Source organism: Ascochyta rabiei, chromosome 2 (assembly GCF_004011695.2).
Source record: "Ascochyta rabiei chromosome 2, complete sequence".
Classification (NCBI taxonomy): Eukaryota; Fungi; Ascomycota; class Dothideomycetes; order Pleosporales; family Didymellaceae; genus Ascochyta; species Ascochyta rabiei.
In genome coordinates, this window is record NC_082406.1 from 442,885 (window position 1) to 457,835 (window position 14,951).

At 55.2% G+C, this 14,951-nt stretch overlaps 4 protein-coding genes across 4 annotated transcripts, besides 11 other annotated features; 3 read left to right on the plus strand and 1 right to left on the minus strand.

Moving 5' to 3' along the window:
- Positions 1-971: 971 nt before the first annotated feature.
- Positions 972-1,008: a tandem repeat.
- A 195-nt stretch (positions 1,009-1,203) lies between these two features.
- On the minus strand, positions 1,204-2,757 carry EKO05_0001075 (U4/U5/U6 small nuclear ribonucleoprotein prp3; the record flags this gene model as incomplete). Its single annotated transcript, XM_038944885.1, has 1 exon — positions 1,204-2,757. The coding sequence occupies one exon, from the start codon at positions 2,755-2,757 to the stop codon at positions 1,204-1,206; it is 1,554 nt and encodes a 517-aa protein (XP_038801838.1).
- Positions 2,467-2,504: a tandem repeat.
- Positions 2,758-2,808: 51 nt separating the features above from the next.
- Positions 2,809-2,933: a tandem repeat.
- A 180-nt stretch (positions 2,934-3,113) lies between these two features.
- Positions 3,114-3,146: a tandem repeat.
- Positions 3,147-3,198: 52 nt separating this feature from the next.
- On the plus strand, positions 3,199-8,697 carry EKO05_0001076 (DNA-directed RNA polymerase; the record flags this gene model as incomplete). The annotated part of the gene is made up of 3 exons (XM_059635572.1): positions 3,199-3,380; positions 3,664-6,931; positions 6,979-8,697. The coding sequence occupies 3 exons, from the start codon at positions 3,199-3,201 to the stop codon at positions 8,695-8,697; spliced, it is 5,169 nt and encodes a 1,722-aa protein (XP_059491555.1).
- Positions 3,949-3,969: a tandem repeat.
- Positions 7,689-7,722: a tandem repeat.
- A 447-nt stretch (positions 8,698-9,144) lies between the features above and the next one.
- Positions 9,145-9,175: a tandem repeat.
- A 362-nt stretch (positions 9,176-9,537) lies between these two features.
- Positions 9,538-9,586: a tandem repeat.
- Positions 9,587-11,052: 1,466 nt separating this feature from the next.
- Positions 11,053-11,370, plus strand: EKO05_0001077 (uncharacterized protein; the record flags this gene model as incomplete). Its single annotated transcript, XM_038937571.2, has 1 exon — positions 11,053-11,370. One exon carries the CDS (start codon positions 11,053-11,055, stop codon positions 11,368-11,370), a length of 318 nt encoding a protein of 105 aa, XP_038801840.2.
- A 456-nt stretch (positions 11,371-11,826) lies between these two features.
- EKO05_0001078 (uncharacterized protein) lies at positions 11,827-12,786 on the plus strand (the record flags this gene model as incomplete). The annotated part of the gene is made up of 1 exon (XM_059635573.1): positions 11,827-12,786. One exon carries the CDS (start codon positions 11,827-11,829, stop codon positions 12,784-12,786), a length of 960 nt encoding a protein of 319 aa, XP_059491556.1.
- A 698-nt stretch (positions 12,787-13,484) lies between these two features.
- Positions 13,485-13,526: a mobile genetic element.
- A 50-nt stretch (positions 13,527-13,576) lies between these two features.
- Positions 13,577-13,708: a dispersed repeat.
- Positions 13,709-13,845: 137 nt separating this feature from the next.
- Positions 13,846-14,951: part of a mobile genetic element that runs on past the window's edge.

Below are 14,951 nucleotides of genomic sequence, written 5' to 3' on the forward strand. Positions count from 1 at the left end.
TGTACCGCTAGGTAGGTATCTAGAGTTACATGAGCGTATACAAAAACAGCATTCACTAGGAGAGCCTTCGCCCCAATTCGGTGCAATGCGATGATTGAGTCGTGCGTTACCTTTTGTGCCAACCATGTTCAATGCATCTCGCACTGAAGAGCTCCACCTGGAAATAGCCACGGGTATATCCCCGCCTGTGAGACTCCTCCGCTTGGTTTCAATATCTGCAACATTTCGAAATCTAACGCTGACCCACGTTTGCCGTGTCGCCACCGAAGCCGTTTGTAGTAGAGAAGGTCGTCCAAACGAAGGATACATGCACATCGTAGCAATTGCCGTCGTCCTCGCGCTCCCGCGTCTGTGTGCTGGACAGTGAAGCAGGCCGTATGCTCTGGATAGTGATCTAGGGAGGCACAGCTCAAACGCTGCAGGGTTGGACGGGACCGTGCAAGCTTGCATCGTGCCTATTTCCAGGTGGCTTCCTCACTTCTGCCAGTGTGCTTGTTGCTGCTATTGAAATTATCATCATCCTGTGGGACTGCGAAGAGTGCGAGAGTTCCGTGGTCCGGGTCGAAACCATGACAGCGTCACGGGCGGCAGTGTATGCTGCCAACGAGGTGTTTAGATTACTGCGGGTGATTACACCAGCGACATGGGGTTTAACGTTGGTGTGTTTTGCGTGTGAAGAGGGCGTTGGTGCAGCATATATCCATGGCGAAGTTAGCGTCAGAATGACACCGTATTGTTTTTTCCAATCATCAGGTACCATAGTTAGGTGAATGGGATGTAACCACATTTTTTCGATGAATAGCGGGGAGCAGTTTCCATGTTCAATGTGATTGTAGCTCAGGAGTTATACAGGCCAACTACCACGACTGTGGTCAGCAGTGAGATGAAGACGTCGTCTAATGTTGACGTTTGCTAGCACGTCTGGTACAAGGATCAGGTTCATAGTAGGTAGTTGGTAGGCAGCAGTCACGACATCACATCACGTCACATCACGTCACATCACATCACGTGCAGTTCTACGAGTCGAACAGCTAGGGCAAGTAGCCGGGGACGAAAAGACGGACTCACGTCGAAGCTGCGCGGAGAAGACTGCATTAATATCTGGATTCTCAAGCTACGGAATTGAGTGTGTAAACTTACATCATCGAACGAGCATCTCAGGCTCCTGTATCATGGCATGTAAATCGGGTAGCGTGTGCCGACTCAGTCTATGCTCTTGGCCAGGGCCCACAGACTGTCGAGCTTGCTCCTGCTGAGGACCTCGCGGGCCTCGCCGGCTGTCTCGCACATCTTGGACCCCCACTTGCGGAAGGCGCGGTTCTTGACCTCGCCCTCGAAGAGCAGGACACACTTGTTCTGCGAGTGGTCCTTGAGGTTGCCGCTGGCGTCGAGGCTCTTCATCCACTGCGGGTCGTTGGCTTGTTTCTCCATCTGGATCTCTGTGGGCTCGGCGTTGTCGGACCATTTGATGCGCTGCAGCATCAGCTTCTTGTACTTGTCGATCGAGTGCAGGCCGCCTTCGACGATGACGAGGTTGAGTTCTGGGTTGAAGAGGGTGAGGCCTGTGAGGGCGTGTTGTTTTGCGTTGAGGTCAATCTGGTATCGGTGCTTGCCATAGGCGAGCGTGTTGACCTTGAAGACGCACAGGTAGAGACCCCTTTGGGCATCCTTTTCCTGGTTGGTCTGCAGTTTCGCGTGCCGCTGGTCGTCGTCGAGTTTGCGCTCTTCGTTTGCTTGCTCGTGGTCGTGCTGGCGCTGTGCGATCTGGGTCTCGACGAGCATCTCGACAGCGGTGGGGTCGGCAATGGCTTGCTCGCCCATGACGCGCATCATGTTTCCGCGCTTGACCTTGGGCGGCGGGGGCGGTTCCAGGCCAAGACGGATCTTGGCTTGGTGCTCCTTGAGGTCGGCGGCACGGCGCATTCGGCGCAGTTTGGCCTGTTCCTTGGCTGTGAGGTACATGGGCTTGAGCTCGACGAGGCGCTGGTCTTGCGGTGCCTTGAGCAGCGGGGGGTGCTGGACGTAGAGCGTGATGATGGAGTCGTCCGTGTCCACCATGACCTTGGCGGGGTCGTGGATGCAGTCGTACGTCTTGTCCTTGAGGATGCCCTCGTCCCACCACTCGATGTCTGGGGGCGGCTGCACGAGGAAGCCGCGCTCGCTGTTCTCGTCGAGACCGGCGCGACGGGCCTGTTTGGCGAGCATCTTCTTGATCTGCTCCAGCCGGGCCTGGGCGCGCAGCTTGGAGGCCTGGTCGAGGTACTTGCCGTGCTCGTTGAACTGCAGGCCGCGCGAGATTCTTGTGCGCACGCCGGGCAGGCTGGCGGCCCTGGGGTCGAAGTAGGGGTTCTCGAGGTCGTCGTGGTGCTGCTGCTTCTGCCTGGGCGCGGCGGCCTTGGGGCCTGCATCGACGGCCGGTGTCTCTGCGCGGCGGTTGCCCAGCGTGGTTGCGAAGCGGGGACCTGTGGGCTCGGACGCGGGCGCGGGCGTGGGCGTGGGCGTGGTGGGCTTCGCGGCGGCCGTGCTGGCCCCTCTCATGGCGGCCATGCGCGCCTTGAGGGCCTCAAGCTTGGCCTGGGAGTCGCTTGCAGCTGCAGCGGGCGCGGGTGCCGGTGTTGCTGATGCGCCGGCCTTGTTCGCAGCAAAGCGCGCAGCGATCTCAGCGGCCTTTGCCTTTGCGGCTGCGATGGCTTCTGAGCCCTTGGAGCGCTTAGCATCGCCGGCAGCGCCCTCGGCGGCGGGGCGCTTCTCGACCATTTTGGCGTGGAGTGCGGAGCGCTCGGGGGTGGTGGATGTCGACGATCACCGGGTGGAGGTGGAGGTGGAGGCGTGGGTGAGGGGCAGGCGCAGGTGCAGATGCAGATGCAAGTGAGCGGTGACGGAGGCGCTGTGCAGGCAGGCAGGCGCGGGGTGGTGGTCAAGGCAGGCGCAGGCGTGGGCGATGCGATGCTGGATACAATCTCTCAATCTCTCAATCTCTCGCCGTCGTCGTTCCATCCTTGCGCAGTCCAAGTCCGAACGGCCTCTTGGCGCGTCGATGCACGCTAGCGGGGCGGGCCCGCTCTTTTTCGCTTTGGAGATAATCTTTTGCAGCTCTCAGGTCCAGCATCGTACGCCTCGCCTCGCCTCGCCTTGCCTGCTTCACCGGCGCATGCAAAGACGCCTCGCCCGCTGCTGCACCGGCGCATGTAAAGCACCATGAACACGGCCCAGCCCACGTCATCGGCCATCGAGGGCGTCGAGTTCGGCTTCCTCTCTGCGCCCGACGTCCGCGCCCTCTCGGTCAAGCGCGTCACCAACCCGACCACGTTCGACTCGCTGCTGCACCCCGTGTCTGGCGGTCTGCACGATGCCGCCCTGGGCGCCTTCCTCGACAATCCGTGAGCCCGTCCCCTGCCCAACCCTCCTGCCCAAGTCTACCACCTCCTGCTGCCCAAGTCTACCACCTCCCACCCAAGTCTACCACCTCCCACCCAAGTCTACCACCTCCCACCCAAGTCTACCACCTCCCACCCAAGTCTACCACCTCCCACCCAAGTCTACCACCTCCCACCCAAGTCTACCACCTCCCACCCAAGTCTACCACCTCCCACCCAAGTCTACCACCTCCCACCCAAGTCTACCACCTCCCACCTCGCACACTCCTCCGACTAACCCCGCCAGATGTGCGACATGCGGCCTCACCACCATGCTCGGCTGCCCCGGCCACTGCGGCCACATCGAGCTGCCCGTCCCCGTCTACCACCTCACCTTCATGGACCAGCTGCTGCGTCTGCTGCGCGGCAAGTGCGCCTACTGCCACAACCTCAAGCTCGCCCGCGTGCAGGTCAACGAGTTCGTCTCGCGCCTGCGCCTGATCCGCTGCGGCCTGGTCAAGGAGGCCAACGAGATGCACGAGTTTGTCGACGCCAGCAAGGGCAAGAAGAAGAACAAGGACGTGGCTGACTCCGAGGACGACGACGACGACGAGAATGAAGACATCGTCGGCCAGCGCAACAACTACGTCAAGCGCTGCATGAAACGCGCGGGCATCTCCAAGCACCACGCCCGCTCCGCCAGGGAGAAGAACGACACCATCGCCGAGGCACGGCGCCTTGTCCTCAAGGACTTCTACGCAGCCATTGTAGCCGGCAAGAAGTGCAGAAATTGCCAGGCCATCAACCCGACCTTCCGCAAGGACAAGAGCATCAAAATCTTCCGCCGCAACCTGAGCGCCAAGGAGAAGGCCCAGATGGCCCAGTCGGAGAAGCGCCTGCAGAACCCCCTCGATATCCTCGCCCGCCGCGACGCCAAAGCAAAAAATATGTCCGTGCACGACGACGAAGGCCTGGCCGATATGTCAGAGGGCGACTCAGACGAGGGCATCGACATCGACATGGACATGGACGACGGCTCGCTCACCGCCACCGAAGCCCGCACCGCTACAAAAACACGCACCGCCACAGACGCAGCCGACAGCTCGCAGGAGTACATCACCGCCGCCGAGGTCAAGGCCGCTATGATTCTGCTGTTCGAGCAGGAAGCCGAGATCCTGCGCCTCATCTACAGCCCCTACGGCGCGTCCGCCGTCAGCCCGGACATGTTCTTCATGGAGGCCATCATCGTCCCGCCCAACCGCTACAGGATGGAGGATAAGACAGGAGATTCCATCGCCGAATCGCCCAAGAACAGCTTGTACAAGGGCATCCTGAACGCGTGCGACTCAATGCGCCAGATCAGCAACGAGATGAAGGGCCAGGAGAACGAGGCTGGCTACAGGCGGCGCAACTTCGACGACCTGCAGAACACCTGGGTCAATCTGCAGGGCGCCGTCAATGCCGTCATCGACCGCGATGCGAACCCCGTCCAGGGCAAGGCCGGTCTCACCAACGCCGACGGTATCAAGCAGCACCTTGAGAAGAAGGAAGGTCTCTTCCGTAAGAACATGATGGGAAAGCGTGTCAACTTCGCCGCCCGCTCTGTTATCTCGCCAGACCCCAACATCGAGACCAACGAGATTGGTGTACCGCCTGTCTTCGCCAAGAAGCTCACCTTCCCTGAGCCTGTGACGAATCACAACTTCTACGACATGAAGGAGGCGGTCCTGAACGGCCCTGACAAATGGCCTGGTGCGGTGGCTATTGAGAACGAATTTGGCCAGGTCGTCACGTTGAAGAAGAAGAACTACGAGGAGCGTCTTGCCTTGGCGAACCAGCTGCTTGCACCGTCCAGCACTTTCTCCAACGGCTCTAAAAACAAGAAGGTGCACCGCCATCTGAACAACGGCGATGTGGTCCTCATGAACCGACAGCCGACACTTCACAAGCCTTCCATGATGGCGCATCGAGCCCGCGTCCTGCCTGGAGAGAAGACGATTCGCATGCACTACGCCAATTGCAACACCTACAACGCCGACTTCGACGGTGACGAGATGAACATGCATTTTCCCCAGAACGAGCTGGCGCGCGCCGAGGCCATGACAGTCGCCGACACAGATCACCAGTATCTCTCGGCAACGGCTGGAAAGCCGTTACGTGGTCTCATCCAGGATCATATCTCCATGGGTGTCTGGCTCTCGAACAAGGACACTTTCTTTACACGCGAAGATTATCAGCAGCTGATGTACGCCGCCCTACGGCCTGAGGACGGCCACACCACCTCTGGCAGACTCGAGATGGTTGAGCCCGCTATCTGGAAACCGCAGCCTTTGTGGACCGGCAAGCAGATCTTCTCGAGCATCCTCAAGAACATAAAGCCCGCTGAATACCAGGACCTGACGCTCGAATCCAAGTCGTCTACCAACGGCAAGCTTTGGGGCGCCTACAGCGAAGAGCAGCAGGTCATCGTCAAGGACGGTGAACTCATGTGCGGAATCATCGATAAGAGCCAGATTGGTCCTGCCCCTGGTGGCCTCATCAACGGTATCTACGAGGCCTACGGCGAGACGATTGCTGGCCGTGCTCTTAGTATCATTGGTCGCATGCTTACTAAGCTGCTGCACATGCGCGCTTTCTCTTGTGGTGTTGAGGATCTGATCCTGACAGCTGAGGGCGACCAGGCGCGTCTAGAGAAGCTCAAGGCAGCGGAGAGGGTTGGTTTCGAGGTTGCCTCCAAGTATGTCAGCTTGGATGCCACTAAGATCACGCCTACTACCGGTGAGTTGCAGACCCGCCTGGAGCGTGTGCTGCGAGACGACGGCAAGCAGCACGGCCTCGATCTGCTGGCCAACAGCGCTACTGCGAGCGTTTCATCCGCAGTCACACAAGCATGTCTGCCACACAAGCTCATCAAGCTCTTCCCCAAGAACCAGATGCAGGCTATGACAGGCTCTGGTGCAAAGGGTAGTTTGGTCAACGCCAACCAGATCTCGTGCAATCTGGGTCAGCAGGTCCTGGAAGGTCGCCGTGTGCCGGTCATGGTCAGCGGTAAGACACTGCCCTGCTTCAAGCCGTACGAGACAAGCGTGCGCGCAGGTGGCTACATTGTAAATCGTTTCTTGACTGGTGTCCGACCGCAAGAGTACTACTTCCACATGATGGCCGGTCGCGAAGGTCTCATTGATACCGCTGTCAAGACATCACGCTCCGGTTACCTGCAGCGATGCATCATCAAGGGCATGGAAGGCCTCAAGGTGGAGTACGACACGTCGGTGCGTGACTCAGACGGTAGCATGGTGCAGTTCCTGTACGGCGAGGACGGTCTCGACATCACCAAACAGAAATACCTGAACGACTTCAAGTTTCAAGCGCAGAACTTCTTGTCGCTTGCGCAGTCACTTAACACGCAAGAAGCCTTCGGCAAGGTGCACAGCCAGGAGGCTGCTGATCACAACAAGAAGGCTGTCAAGAAGGCCAAGAAGGATGCTGGCGCCATGGACCCGGCTACAGCAGTCTACGCCCCTGGGCGTCACAGCGGTAGTACATCCGAAAAGTTCTTCCAAGCGAAGAAGGAGGTAAGCAGGACCCACGCACTCCCCCGTTCACAGCTAACTGGGCCTAGTACGTCGACGACAACAAGGACAAGCTGCTCAAGAACAAGAAGAAGGACCCTGATGGCGAGATCCTCAAGAAGAGCTTCGAACAGATGCTTGATCTCAAGTACCTCCGCTCCCTTGTCGAGCCTGGCGAGGCTGTCGGTGTCGTCGCTGGTCAGTCCATTGGTGAGCCCTCAACACAGATGACGCTCAACACCTTCCATTTGGCTGGTCACTCCGCAAAGAACGTCACCCTTGGTATCCCTCGTCTCCGAGAAATCGTCATGACGGCTAGTGCAAAGATCTCCACTCCTGGCATGACCATGTACCCTCATGATGAGCTGCCCAAGGACCACCAGGAGAGGTTCGCAAAGAGTATCACCCGCCTGCCGCTTTCAGCCGTACTGGACAAGGTCACGGTCACCGAGTCATCTGGCGCCGGCACACAGTTCAGCCAAGCAAGGACTTACAAGGTCCGCCTTGATCTCTACCCAGCCAAGGAGTACACACAAGAATACGCCATCAAGGTCCGTGACGTTGCCGAGTCGATTGAGCAGAAGTTCTGTCCACGCCTGCAGAAGATCATGCGTGCAGATCTGAAGAAGAAGGGCGAGAACAAGTCGCTATCGACTGCCAACGCATCGGTACCCCAGGTCGGGCAGTCCAGCGGCCGTGTCGAGGAGCACGCCGTTCGCGAATCTGACGAGCGTGCTGGTCGAGAAGTCGGTCCAGAGGACGACGACAGCGACGACGGTGAGGGCGATGGCGACACCACACACGCCAAGCAGCGCGGCCGTCGTGAAGACAGCGTCGGATATGAAGAGCCAGAAGAGGAGGAGCAGGCTCTGAACGACGCCCTCGACCACGACGAGGCAGTGTCGGACGAGGACGAGGCCTACGGCGGAAGCCCTAAGCCATCCCGAGCCAGCTCCCCCAACTCTGACGACGACTCACCCGACGACGAGCAGCTCCTCGTCCCCACAGATGAAGCCTCGGACATCCGCAAGGACCGCATCATCAACAAGAACGCTGATGTGTTCGACTTCAAATTCGACGACAAGAAGGGCGAGTACTGCGAGATCACTTTTGAGTTCCCGCTCGCCGCGCCCAAGCTCCTCGTCCTCCACCACGTCGAAGCAGCCGCCGAGTTTGCTACCATCCACGTCATCCCCGGTATCACCTCCGCCATGATCTCCAAGGAAGACGGCAAGGATGCAAGCGGCAAGAAGATCGACGTCCCCGTCATCATGACCGAGGGCTCTAACCTCCTCGCCATCCGCGAGTTCCACGACATCATCGACGTCAACCGCGTCTTCACCAACGACATTGTCGCCATGCTGCAGCTGTACGGCGTCGAAGCGTGTCGCGCCACTATTGTGCGCGAAATGCACGCTGTATTCAGCGGTCACGGAATCTCAGTCGACCAACGTCATCTCAACCTCATCGCCGATACCATGACCAAGGGCGGCGGCTACACGCCCTTCAACCGCATCGGCCTCAGAGGCAACGTCAGTCCGTTCATGAAGATGAGTTTCGAGACCACCGTTGGTTTCCTCAGGGACGCTGTCCTCGAGCGCGATTGGGACGACCTAAAGAACCCCTCTGCTCGCGTTGTTGTGGGCAGACTGGGCGGCATCGGCACAGGCGCGTTCGATGTCCTAGCTCCCGTGCAGGTCATCGACCCGCTGAAGAGCGACGTGCTGCCAGGCATCGAGGAAGAGGACGTCGAGATGGCAGGCGCATGAACATGGTACTGAGGAGCACAATTTGGTCGTTATGGTTTGCGGAGTTTGTACTCGGACTAGCATGCATAGTTGAATGGCGTTTTTCGGCGCAGGTGTTGATGTCCCTGATCTTGTCGTTTTTTACTCGTTGGACATGTAGGCGTAAAGCACATGCGTAGCGCAGATCTACGATAGTCAAAAGTCAAAAGTATTCCTCACCACTCGTCTATTCACCATCTGTTCACCCATCCATCCACCCCTCTAATCATTAGTCCACTCACCCATCCATTCAAATATCCAAGGTCCCTTCACTTCTAAACCCAGCTCTATCCACCCTATCCACGCAACCTCCATCTCATCTCTCCACTACAGCAACGATGACAATAAAAAAAGAGACGGCAAAAACTATACCTCACACCCAGCTTCTCCGCCTCCACATCTCCGCATCCACGGCACATTTCAAGAGAGCACAACACAACACAACACAACACAACACAACGCATCGACGCACTACCGCTTCCCTCACGTCCTGCCACTGACCAACAAACCGCACACTGGGTTCTTCTGTCCACGGCTAGTCGGGCCTGGATGGGAGTGCGCCTAGCTGGATCGCTTTGAGTTGCTTGGTTGGGCGGGGGATTGAAGGAGGTGGTAGTCGCGCTGTGGAGATTGTTGGGGGTGGTGGAGAGGGGTGTAGAGGGGTTTAGTAGAGGGCAGGACAGGACGGGACGGGACTGTTGAGAGATGAGATGTGGACTTTGTAAGGGTCTATACGGGAGACGTGGTGGTGCTTGATTGCGTTTTAGTGGAGTGGGTATTCAATGTAGCGAGAGGTTCTATGGGGGTGTGCTGTGTGACGAGGTTGTTGTGGTTTGAGTTGGGGTGGGGATGCGGATGAGCTGTGGTTGTGTGTAGCTTGGGAAAAAAGGGTGGGAGATACGGGATGCTTGGATTTTTTGTCTCCTTCTTGTTAGGGTTCGCGTCTTGTAGCGTGGGCTGACTGGCTGGGCAGAGACGGTAGATAGGTGGTGAGCGATGTCCAACTGCAGGTCTTCGTATCAGTGAGGAAGTCGTTGGTATGGCAAAATCGGCGTTTTAGGGGTCAGCCAATCGATTGACCCCCAGAATGACCACTCAGTCGCTGCCTAGTCTGAGCCCGTTGCTTTCGGTCTTGAAACCCCTAAAGATCGAGAATGCGCCCTCGCAAACGAGAAGATGCTTCTGTGCACGTTGAGGTGATGTGCAAATGTCAACCCACTAAGCTTTTCCACGCCAAGCTCGTGCATGCGCTGGTACACGCCTGATGTAGGGCTGCACCAAGCGTCACAGGGGGTGACATTTCCCCTTTCGTATCCACTGACCCCACTCTGGAGCACAAGGCACGTAGCGCTCATTCCCCGTATTCTTGCGTTGGCAGATCCGTCGTCCCTGGTGCGCATCCAGTTCATAACTCCAGCAGGGTGCGGTTGTCCAGATGGAAGTGCTAGTGGCGCCACACCAGAGCGTGGGCGGAGGAACCACGAGGTCTCACCAGGCGAAGCCAAATCTCTTCTGGAAAGGCATGTTAGCTGAGAGTGATGCCAGCAGCCACCGTTTAGCAGCGACAACGATGCAGGCAGTTGCATCGACGCCTAAATCAACAGTGTGGCTTGCATTTGATGACCGTCGTATTCCTGTAGGCTATCGATTCTGGCCGCCCTCGAGCCAGGACGTCTGCAAGTGGTAACGATTGACGAAGCTGGCACCGTCGGGAGCATGGCCGCCTCAGCCTTCTCGGATTTTCAAGGCCCGCCATCACTTCTATACGCGTCCCCCAGAACGCCACATACCCGCTTACAGCTTGACGCTTACAAGTGCGGGTACCTGACGGATCAGATCGCCTGGTAGTCTTAGGATGTTGCTCGATGTCGAGAGGGGCCCACTGTGCATTATGACAAGTCTTGCAACAATGACTTCAAGCTCGACTCTTGAGAGATGGAGCTGAAAGCAAGATCTCAACGAGCATATGTCGGTAACACCTAGCCCTTAACGAGCATCTCCTCACCGGCAGCTAAGCGCGGTGACTGCTTGCCAAATGCGGTGCACCTTGTCAAATCCCCCGCCAAATGTGGGTCTCTGGCTTACCGGCGGAACATGTTCTGGCCTAAAGGTCATGATCCCGGTGAACGGGCGCTATCAGAGGTCAGGGGCAGCACTACTCACATGCGTACAAGCTCGTATCTCAGGAACGTATATCAGGCTGCACCTCTTGCATGATTCTGTTCTTCATCCACAGTCATTTCTTGGATCGATCACTCTTTCGCACTCATCTTTGAGCGTCGACCATACTCGTTATTATCTTACCAAAGTCATTCATTAATCTAATATATAATCAACATGCGTTACGAACTCATCTTCGCCGGTGTCGCAGCCGCCTACAACACCTACGGTTATGAGGCCTACGGCGACAACAAGGCCAGGTCCAGCGCCCCTGCTGTCAAGTACTCTTCCAGCGCCCCCGCCCAAGGTGGCCACGGAGACGACTACAAGACCTCTTCTGCCATTGCCCCCAGCAAAGCTTCTTCTAGCTCCAAGATCGGCTACACCACCATCACCCCCGGCTATGGAAAGCAGCCCGTGACTGTCACTTCCCAGTACCAGCCTTACCCTACTTGCGGCGCCGCTGGCTCTGATGGCAAGTCTTGCGATAAGTAAACTGAGGACAAGACTGTCATCAACGACTACAACTCCAAAAAGGTCACCGTCACCTACGTGGAGAAGCCCATCACTGTCTACCACACCAAGACCACCATCACACAATACCCAACCGCTTCTTCCGTCGGCGGTAAGGACGGCAAGCCCTACCCGACTGGCAGCTACGGCTACGATGACAATAAGAACGGCACCAAGGCCTGGTACGAGATGTATGAGAAGGTCCACGAGATCAAGTACAAGGATCTCGGTGATTATAGCCTCCCTGGCTACGGCGGCTCCGGACTCTGCAAGAGCTGTGACGATGAGCAGCCCTACAAGGTGAAGCAGTAAAAGGATGGCAAGCGGTCCGAATACGACACCACTGCAGTTTACAAGGCCCCTACTCCTGAGACCAAGACCTACGAGAAGCCCGGTATTTACACTGAGCCAGTTGAGGATGTCACTGTCTCTTACACCATGACCAAGCCTTCCGAGGCTACCACCACCGCCAAGGCTGGTGTCCCCGTCACCTACGGAGGCGTCACCACCGAGTTCAAGGAGACTGGTGTCAAAACCTGCGCTTACGGTGCGTACGAGACTGGCAAGGACCAGAACGGCAAGGATGTCACATCCACCGTTGTCAAGACTGTCACTGTCACCATCTCAAACACTGGAAAGTACGAGGTTGCGAAGCCTACTACCACCGTCTACGACCACGACGCCGAGATCACGTACCCTACCATCAGCGTCTACCAGCCCGGTATCTACCACAAGGACGCCCAGACCGTCACAATCACCAAGTCCGGTGATATCTACTCCTGCGACTACAAGCAGACCAAGACCCACCCTGCCAAGCCCGAGAAGACTCCCTCTCACGGCGCTGAGTACCCCTACGGCAACAATACCTCAACTGAGTACAAGCCCGAGTACCCTGCTTCCACTCCTTCTGTCGCAAAGTCAAGCAGCAAGCCTGACAACAAGTACCCCGTTACTTTCAGCGTACCTGCCTACCCTGAGTCTACTCCCGTCTACGACACCAAGAGCAGCGGCACCCCCTGCGCCAGCTCTTCCAAGCCTGCCACCGAGATCGAGTCGAGCTCCGTCGAATACCCCTCCTACCCGGCTTCCAGCTCTGTTCCATCGCACGATGAGCACGAGAGCAGCACTAAGTATCCCTCCTACCCTGCCTCAGCCACGGTCCCCCACTACGAGGGGTCTTCTTCCATCCCCTACCATTCCTCTACCAAGCCTGTTGATGCCTACAAGAGCTCAAGCATCGCCTACCCCTCCTACCCGGCTTCCAGCTCTGTTCCATCGCACGATGAGCACGAGAGTAGCACTAAGTACCCCTCGTACCCTGCCTCAGCCACGGTCCCCCACTACGAGGGCTCGTCGTCCACTCCCTGCCCTTCCTCCACCAAGCCTGTTGACGCCTAAAAGAGCGAGTACCCTATTGCGTCGAGCTCAATCCCGTCGCACGATGAGTACAAGAGTAGCACTGAGTACCCCTCTTACCCGGCCACAACTGTTGTTCCCCAATATGAGGGCTCTTCTTCCACTCCTTGTCCTTCCTCCACCAAGCCTGTTGATGCCTACAAGAGCTCCAGTATCGCTTACCCCGAAGCGTCGAGCTCTGCCCCCGCCTACTACCCCGTAGCTTCCTCCACCGCACCAGCTTACTACTCCTACCCTACCCCCACCCCCGCCGCGTACACCGACAGCGAGCCTAGCTACACCCCCACTCCTTCTGCCACCTCATCCGCGTACCCTGAGGCGCCCAAGGACAACAGCTATGGCAGCAACGAGGGCTACGGCTACAGCGAGCGTGCGGGCGTTGTGCAGCGCCGCCAGGCTGCCGTCGCCAAGCGCGCCGTTATCTAAACCAGCTTGCGATGGGTCATTAGATTGTGCTTTCCTTGTGTTCTAGTTCATTTGTTCGAGGATCGGTGCGAAAGCGACTGGAAATCCTTTGTCCTTTTTAGTCTGATGCAAACGTCTTGCTATTATTGAGTGTGCCTTTGCAAAGTCGGTCGTGTTGGTGGTTCCGCGCCCGACGTGACCTGAGGATCATGGCGCATTGAGATTGACGTGTCGGCAATGCAACGTGTTTCGTTGCAGACATCTCGATTTCCTGATACCGTGTCTGTGCGCGCAACGCCCAGATTCGCGCAACGCCCGCTTTTTACTAGTAAAAACACCAAAATCTCTTATTTTAAAAGCTAATTATCTCTACTATTAGTAGAGATAAAGCCTAACTTTCTATTAGAAGGATACTCTGTTTATATAGATCTATAAGCTAGTAGTAATTTTATTCTATAATATATAGTATTAGCTATAATAATAATTTTTACTAGTAGAGTAAAAGTTCTAAAACTTTAATAAAACTCTTAGATATTAAAATTTAGAGCATAAACCCTAGTCTTTAGAGTATCCTTAGTACAGGACTTTTTTTAGTATCTAGCATAGTTCCTTATATATACTACTTTTAGCTACTTTTATTATAGGCTTAGACCTTGTCTAAGCCTTAAGCAAGATAGGGCGGTTACGTGCCCTACAGACATATTAGAAGGACACGCAACATGTTACCTCCTTAAGAGATACAATACTATATTAACCCTTATTATATCCTACCCTAAGGCTAGTCTATAATATTTATATCTCTTCTTCTAGGAGAACAGCTAGCACTTATACTATGTTAGCTAGCTCCTAGAATAACCTCTTAGATAAATCTGTCTCCTTAGCCCTTTAGGAATTTATAGCCTAGATATTATAGTTTATAATAAACTTATAGTAAGCCTTATCTACTACTAATAAGTATATAGTATTACTTAAATATAATAACTTTAATATATATGTGTTTGTAGAGTCCCTAGCATAAATAGCTAACGCCTGTACTAGACCTGCGTCTATAGTCCTATTATCCTCCTTAGAAGCAACGCTGTACCTATTAACGTCTACCCTAGCCCCTAACCTGCCTTATAAAGTGCTGTTTTTAGCGTCTACTCTAGGCCTATATGCCCCTATATAGACATCTACAGCCTATAGAAAACCTTTTCCTATAGGTAAGGCCTTTACTAGGGACAAATCCTTATTTAAGGCGTAGTAGGTTATAATAGAATATAAGCTACAGGCAGATATGTCCTTTATTAGTAGGCTATAGGATATATTTACTTTTATATAGTTCTAGCTTAGTACGTCTGTATAACAAGATATAGCTCTATTCTATAAGATTAGGGGTACCTAAGGTGTGTAGAGCGTAGAGGACTTCCTAGCATACCTAGAATTCTGCTACAGCAACAACTACAGCTAGAAACAGGCCTAGGCAAAACTAGAAAGCGTCTGTTAAGGTCCTAACAAGTTGTTCTTAGACTTTTTTATCTAGTTTAAGCAGCTACTAGTATAAAGTAGCAGCCTCTACTAGGACAGAGAACAGCGCCTATTAAAGCTCTGCTAGGCCCTAAACGCAAATATCTATAATATAGTAATAAACTAAGGAGTAACTTATATAGATTATAATATAGCTGTTATAGAGTATAAGTCTATTACTGTAGACGTTAAGACTATAGCTATAGAAAACTAGCTACGCTACACCCCTACCTAGA